Genomic DNA, 7629 nt, shown 5'->3' on the forward strand with positions numbered 1-7629 from the left:
AGGACATGCCTCTTCTCAAATCGTGTTGCGGACGGTTGGGACCCGACGCAGTGTTAAATATTAGAAAACCTGTCACAACTTTAGGGGTAAATACTATAAATGGTCAAAGGAGGGAAAGGTATCCAAGAACTGGAGCCCTAGCCTCTAAAACAAATCAAGTAATCATACATAATACATAGAATTATGAAACTCATACAGAAACAAATGAAGATACACGAGGATTTTGTAATTTGTTATCTTGGCAATCATCAGAGATAAGAAAGGATCACGAGTCTTCAAACTATAGCTAGAGAGGAAGAAACAATTCCATGTAATATATATATATACAAGTGTAATTCAGGACTAAAATATTTTGTGCTGGCTGGTCAGTATTTGTGGTGCCTTTAATAATCCCCCAGAGGTTGAAAGGCCTTAAGCCCAACACCAAACCAATTGGGGGTCAAACAATTGGCGCCATTGGCAGATTGGCGCCCAGTAAATCCTCCCCGGCCAGGATACGAACCCAGGCCAAAGCGCCAAGCAAGTGTTTTACCACAGCGCCACGGGGACTGCGCATACAAGTGCTCATCGATATTAATCATGTGAATTAATTAACTAAATATTGATGCTTTGTAACTACGTGGAAGACGCAGCAAGAATTAAGTTCTAGTTGAGAGAGAGAGAGAGAAGATTAAGCCACCCAAAAGGTGGCATGGGCATGAATAGCCCATAAGTGGTGGCCCTTTTGAGCCATTACCAGTATCAATAGATGATACTGGAGATCTGTGGAGGTGCGACTGCACCCTGCGTGACTGGAGATGTCTCCCGTGTTCTAGTTGATCTCCTCGGAGATATATATATGCCTCCTGTACCTCAGGTCCTCAACCTCTACCTCCTCTCCCTTGGCTTTGTTGCACGTGGTCTCATGCCAGTGCAGGTCTGGTTGGCTCCATTACAAATCCCACTTGGCATAAAATCCCAGACGGGATTGAGTTCGTGTTCCTGAGACGCACAATCTCTGGAAATTATAACTAATCTGTGTGGCCGCAAGGCGTTATCACTTGTAAAATTTGTTTAGTAAAATATTAGGCTATCAATAGAAACGTTAGAATGCTGAATGGTAATGTTAGGTTAGATAAATAACCTAACCTATGCTAGCAATCCTAGGCCTAATACACGCCACCTTAGGCCTAATACACGCCACCTTAGGCCTAATACAGTAAGTACATATATGTACTATACTAGGCCTAGGAATATTTACGTTATCTTTTACCTTTATTTTTTCCTGACTAAAATTAATTGTACAAAAAGTTGTTTACTAGGGGTCCATCCCTATATATATCCCTACATATATAGACCTATATACGTTGGGCCTATTCTGCCGTACTGGATATTGAAGTTATGAATGGTGGTCGCTGTAGCAACCACCACCCACTTCATGTTAATTCATTTTGTTTCTCACTCCCACTGCATACATTTCCTTATATTTCTCTGGCTCATCTCTTTTTTTGTTAAGTTCTACCTGTGCCCTCTGAGTCTTGTCCCTCACCTGGCAAATTCTTTCTACTTTGGCTATTCCCTACAGTATTTTGTATATTGTGATCATGTCGCCTTTGGTGTCTCTTCTAGTGTCGTTTCTCTTTGTTCTCAGAGCTCATATCTTTACTAAGTTCGTAACATATACGTAGAAATACATTTTCTTCTTGTATTTTACCAGGTTTGACTCCATTTTGGAGCTGTATATTCTACGCTTGGGCTGATGTACGCCTAATGAATATTCCAATTTAATTATAGATTCAGGGTACTGGTGAGAATGAATATTTGTCCTGTGAGTATATTTTCCACGTTTCCTGGCACTTGATTGCATGTTCCCCAAGCAGAAATAGGTAACATGGAGTTACTCAATTGTTGTGGGTTGCATTCTGGCGCTGTCCAGGTAAGGGGAACCTCGACAAGCCTAACTAAATTAGTGCCTGAGCTAAGTGGATTAAGCTACGAGGATAGATTGAGAGAGCCAAGTCTCTCAACCGTAGAGCAGAGAAGATATGATCACAACATACAAGGTATTAAGGGAAATAGACAATAACAACCTCTTTAAATTAAGATAATTTAGGACAAGAGGTCACAGGTACCTGGAAACACAAACCGAAGCTGTCTCTATTTTCCGCTTGTTACAACTTGTAATAAAGTTGTTACATCTTGGCTTAACGTGTTTATGACGTATTAGAACGTTGTTACAACTTGCTATATTGGTTGTTATAACTGGTTAGGTGGTGTTAAAACTTGTTCGAACGTTGTACCAACGTCGTAGTTTCGGTGTGTGTTTGGCGGATTTATTGGTGTTTCCAGCTTCCACGTGGAAGCTGGAAACGCAAATAAGTCGAAGAAACGTAAAATACTCGTTCCTTGTATAGGTGGTCAACAGGTGGAAAGCATTAAAAGAAGTTGTAGAAGCCACCTTTATCTACAACTTTAAGGCCAGATTCGACAAAGAGTTCAAACGTCAGAAAAGTTAAACTATCACGCAACAGGTACAACAAGGCTGGTAGGCGGGACACGAGAAGCTAGACCTCACTTCCCTGTGGTCATTGATAGGTAAGTAGGCTTCTTGTCCTCGAGAACGGTAAACCATTTGGTGGTGGGGGAGGGAGGGCGTTAGTGTGTTGGAGGCGGCTGCCAGTTTTATGTAAGTGAGGGGCTGGCTTCAGCAGCCGCCACCACCTGCTGCCTCACCCTGGCTAAGAACTTCCACACCCGCCACCCACACCACCAACCTTCCTACCACAAACATATCGTATAATATGTCTAGCCACAGTCAGCTGTACCACAAACCCTATATTCAAGAGGATGTCTTTGTCTATTGTTTATATTTGTGCTTTTCCCGAGACAAAAAACAAATGGTCGGAAGCCTCCCCAAGGCCAGGGGAGAGGGTTTTCACGTGACAAGGTTCCGTATCAAGTGGCATTAGGCAAGGTGTGTCGGGCGGGGTGGCATCCTCAGCCACAGTCTGACACTGTGGTTACTACCCGCGCCTCACACGGGCTCAGTCTCCTCCCGCCGCTCTCAGGGGGATAGTGATACTCTCCAGCTCTCTCATCCCGACCCATTGTTCAATTCAACACGATTTAATCTACCCAAAGCGCTAAGTGTAAGGAGTTGGTGTTGTGTTGTTGTGTCGAGCTAGACCCAAAACGGTCCTTGATCAGGTGAATAGTATTGATTCGCAGGAACATTTCCTGCCAAGAGGCTCTCGTCAAGAAACTGTAGAAGACTACGTTGCTGGATTTACGCCGTCATCATGACTGAGTGAAGGAGGAGAATTAGTATTTGAGGTGAGTACCATAGACCCGCCGGTGCCCGCCTGGAGACCCACTCAAGGTAGCCCAGCACTCACGTTCCCTCTGTTTACAAACAAGGAGTGACGTCATGAGGAGGGGGGTGGAGGGGGGTGGGGTTACTAAGGCCTTGGCTGTCCTTGTGTTGTCAGTCAGTAGGTGTCACGTTCCTCTCACTCCTCATACACGACAAACACGAGCAGTTTCCTGGCCAGTTTTACCCCGTCACACAGAAACACCTGAGGTATTGTGGTGCATGCGTCGTGGATGGTGGAAATGTTGTCTGCACATTTCCGCCAGCATTATTCCCCCTCCCCCCCTCCCTCCCAGGAGCTTCCTCGGGCCTCAATCACAGCTTCTCTGTTATAGCGATAACCTGACCCAACATGGCCTGAAATAGAGATAACTCGGGCGTCACTGTGAAGGATTCAGCGTGTGAATATTAATGCGTGGTCACCACGCCCGCCCATAGCTCCACCTCGCTACAGGGAACACCCATTGTCCTCCCTCCATCCACCTGCCATTCCCGCTCTCAGGGCCTTGTCTTCCCTGTTGCTGCCAGTGCTTCCTCATACTACACCTCCCTCCGTCCTCATGCCACTTTTTACTTATACTACTCCTTCCTCATTCCACACTTTCCTCATTCCACACCTTCCTCATTCCACACCTTCCTCTTACCACACGTTCCCCACGCCACACCTTCCTCGAATATAATAATAATACTAATAATAATAATAATATTTTATTTAGAAAAAGTACATACATAGATGCACTTACAAACATTCTGATTGATTTATAGATAGAGCTAGTACATACAATACCTAAATCCAGTTACATATACCCCCTTTCCTGGGTGCTTCTGTCCATAGCTTAACTTGACAACTCAAATGACAATGATTTTAATAGATTTTGTAGATTTTCTTGATTTAAAGTATGTTTTGTTGGCTTTCTTCACAATAATATTACCTTCTGCAGGACTATGATTACATTAAAGAGTTTGAGGGCATATATCGGTGTTAGGAAGCTAGTCCAGTGCAAGTGCTCCAAGTTAAACTAGTCGTTTTTATTGTAGTTCTACGCAGGACGGGGGACCGTCCCTGGCCAAGTGGCGCGCACTTGTTTGTTATTGTTGTAGATTCAGCTACTGGAACAAAAAGTTAATGGTAGCACGGGCTATGGTGAGCCCTCAGTGGGCTCACCTGGCACAGGAGCGAGGCTGTAACTGCGTGGCGCTCACGTGGGACATAGTGAACGTTAAAGAATATCAGCTGGTCTGTGTAAACAAAGAGTTTAAAGAGGGCTGCTACACCTCCCTATTAGGAGTTTTGTTATCGTGCGTCTCGTTGTTCCACGTGTAAAGGAGTTTTGTTATCGTACGTCTCGTTGTTCCACGTGTAAAGGATTTTTGTTATCGTGCGTCTCGTTGTTCCATGTGTAAAGGATTTTTGTTATCGTGCGTCTCGTTGTTCCACGTGTAAAGGATTTTTGTTATCGTGCGTCTCGTTGTTCCACGTGTAAACGTTTTTTGCTATGCGTGTTGTTATTCCAAAAGTAAACGGTTAACACAAACTTGACAACAAAGTTGTTGCATTTCTATCAAGATTTTCGAACCCCCGTCTTACCAAAATCTTTAATAAAAATAAAGCTTGTAGTTTTAAAAGTGGTTAGTCCTGGAGAGAATGCTTTATAATTTGAAAGGTAATTGTTATGAGGCGAATTGATATATGGTTGTGGCGCACCATTCAGTAGGCTTCGTCACGTGGTTGTGATGCATTATTGAGTAGGCTTCGTCACGTGGTTGTGATGCATTATTGAGTAGGCTTCGTCACGTGGTTGTGATGCATTATTGAGTAGGCTTCGTCACGTGGTTGTGGCGCATTATTGAGTAGGCTTCGTCACGTGGTTGTGATGCATTATTGAGTAGGCTTCGTCACGTGGTTGTGATGCATTATTGAGTAGGCTTCGTCACGTGGTTGTGATGCATTATTGAGTAGGCTTCGTCACGTGGTTGTGGCGCATTATTGAGTAGGCTTCGTCACGTGGTTGTGATGAATTATTGAGTAGGCTTCGTCACGTGGTTGTGATGCATTATTGAGTAGGCTTCGTCACGTGGTTGTGATGCATTATCAAGCAGGCGTTGTCACAAGGTTGTGGCGCACCATTCAGCGGGAGTCATCCCTTTGTTGTGGACTTGGGGCATTGAGTGGTTGGTGCTACTGAACGGCCACCTTCAGCAGTTCGTGTACAACTCTTCATCTGTTATTACACATTACTCTCCTTAAGACTATAGTCAGTGGTCCAGGCTTGCTGTTTGACGTTTTAGGCTCGCTGTTTCACGTTTTAGGCTCGCTGTTAGATGTTAAAGGGTCGCTGTTTGACGCTTCAAACTCGCTGTTTGACGTTTCAGGCTCGCTGTTTCACCTTTTAGGCTCGCTGTTAGATGTTAAAGGGTCGCTGTTTGACGCTTCAAACTCGCTGTTTGACGTTTCAGGCTCGCTGTTTCACGTTTTAGGCTCGCTGTTAGATGTTAAAGGGTCGCTGTTTGACGCTTCAAACTCGCTGTTTGACGTTTCAGGCTCGCTGTTTCACCTTTTAGGCTCGCTGTTAGATGTTAAAGGGTCGCTGTTTGACGCTTCAAACTCGCTGTTTGACGTTTCAGGCTCGCTGTTTCACGTTTTAGGCTCGCTGTTAGATGTTAAAGGGTCGCTGTTTGACGCTTCAAACTCGCTGTTTGACGTTTTAGGCTCGCTGTTTCACCTTTTAGGCTCGCTGTTAGATGTTAAAGGGTCGCTGTTTGACGCTTCAAACTCGCTGTTTGACGTTTCAGGCTCGCTGTTTCACCTTTTAGGCTCGCTGTTAGATGTTAAAGGGTCGCTGTTTGACGCTTCAAACTCGCTGTTTGACGTTTCAGGCTCGCTGTTTCACCTTTTAGGCTCGCTGTTAGATGTTAAAGGGTCGCTGTTTGACGTTTCAGGCTCACTGTTTGACGTTATAGGCTCGCTGTTTGACGATCCAGGCTCGCTGTTTGACGATCCAGGCTCGCTGTTTGACGTTCTAGACTCGCTGTTTGACGTAGAGTTAGAACAACGACAGGAACGGAAGTAGGATGGGAATATATGCAGATGTTTGGTATGGAGGCAGGTGTGGGGTAGGGGGGCAGGTGTGGGGTAGGGAGGCAGGTGTGAGGAAGGGAAGCAGGTGTGGGCAGTGAGATAGGCGTCCTTGACGGAATACAGGTGATGTAGGAGAGGTTGTGAGAGAGGTGCAGGGAAGAGGGGGTGGATATATTACGAGTGAGCATATAGTTACGTAGACTAATACTGTATATGGTAAGTGAGAGTAATTAGGGAGGCGGTTGTACATTGGAATGTCTGGAGTAGAGAGTATGAGTGAGTGAATGGCTAGAAGAGATGAGTCAGCAATGGGTGAGTACGGAAGAAAGCTGAAATAAAGCAATAATGATAAGTACAGAAGGACGTAAAGATTTTTATATCTAGGGTATGGGTAGAAGGGTAAGGTCATAGAAATACAGTAATGGTGCTGAGAGGAAATTAAATTAGTAGCCTAGTCGGGTGACTATCAGGAGGGCTGCAAGACCTGCGTGTCCCAGGGTTCTGTCTTGGGAACGTGGAACCTCTCTTGTTTGATATATATATATATATATATATATATATATATATATATATATATATATATATATATATATATATATATATATATATAAAATATTTATACACAGAAGTGAACAGTAACAGTTCCATATTTGGAGATGATATAAAACAATAAAGGCGTAGAGTTAGGGGTGACATGATTGAAGTGTACAAACACAAGCAGATGAAAGGGATATTAATTAGGTGTTGAATATAGTAACACAAAATACAATACGAAACAATAGATATAAATTGGATACGTATAGATTTAGGAAAGACCTGGGTAAATACTGGTACGGAAACTGGGTGTTGATTTGTGGAACGCTCATATAAGGCGCCCATGGTTATGGTATTCTAAACATAGGCTGAGTTGAAAGTATACCATGAGACCATGGTTTTGATCTGGTGTTGTGTCCGGTACTTATGTTTAATTCCAAGAGTGTAGGCCCAAAGGTTGTTAAACACATCATAAGAACAGGACGTGCTAACATCGAAGGACATGTTACACTGGTGGCTGTGTATTATTATTCCTAGTGACATATAATTAATTATTTATCTCGAGGAGTTGGGTGTACTTGCTTAGAATGAGTTTTACACTTATAGTCCTTGGGCACAGGCTACGCCCACAGACTATGACACACTTCTCAGAAGGACTTGCGTAGAA

The 7629-nt window shown here is 43.8% G+C and overlaps 1 protein-coding gene across 1 annotated transcript; it reads left to right on the top strand.

The window, feature by feature from the left end:
* Positions 1-4490: 4490 nt before the first annotated feature.
* LOC138355399 (uncharacterized) lies at positions 4491-6420 on the top strand. The gene is made up of 2 exons (XM_069310288.1): positions 4491-4592; positions 5599-6420. The coding sequence occupies exons 1-2, from the start codon at positions 4491-4493 to the stop codon at positions 6418-6420; spliced, it is 924 nt and encodes a 307-aa protein (XP_069166389.1).
* The last annotated feature ends 1209 nt before the right edge of the window (positions 6421-7629 follow it).

This window comes from Procambarus clarkii, chromosome 67, assembly GCF_040958095.1.
Source record: "Procambarus clarkii isolate CNS0578487 chromosome 67, FALCON_Pclarkii_2.0, whole genome shotgun sequence".
Taxonomy (NCBI): domain Eukaryota; kingdom Metazoa; phylum Arthropoda; class Malacostraca; order Decapoda; family Cambaridae; genus Procambarus; species Procambarus clarkii.

Bases quoted from the DNA above. Each gene is read 5' to 3' on its own strand.
- LOC138355399 (XM_069310288.1), top strand. From the start codon at position 4,491: ATGGTGAGCCCTCAGTGGGCTCACCTGGCACAGGAGCGAGGCTGTAAC. The intron at 4,593-5,598 runs GTAAACAAAGAG...ACTCTCCTTAAG, and splicing joins AAGAATATCAGCTGGTCTGT to ACTATAGTCAGTGGTCCAGG.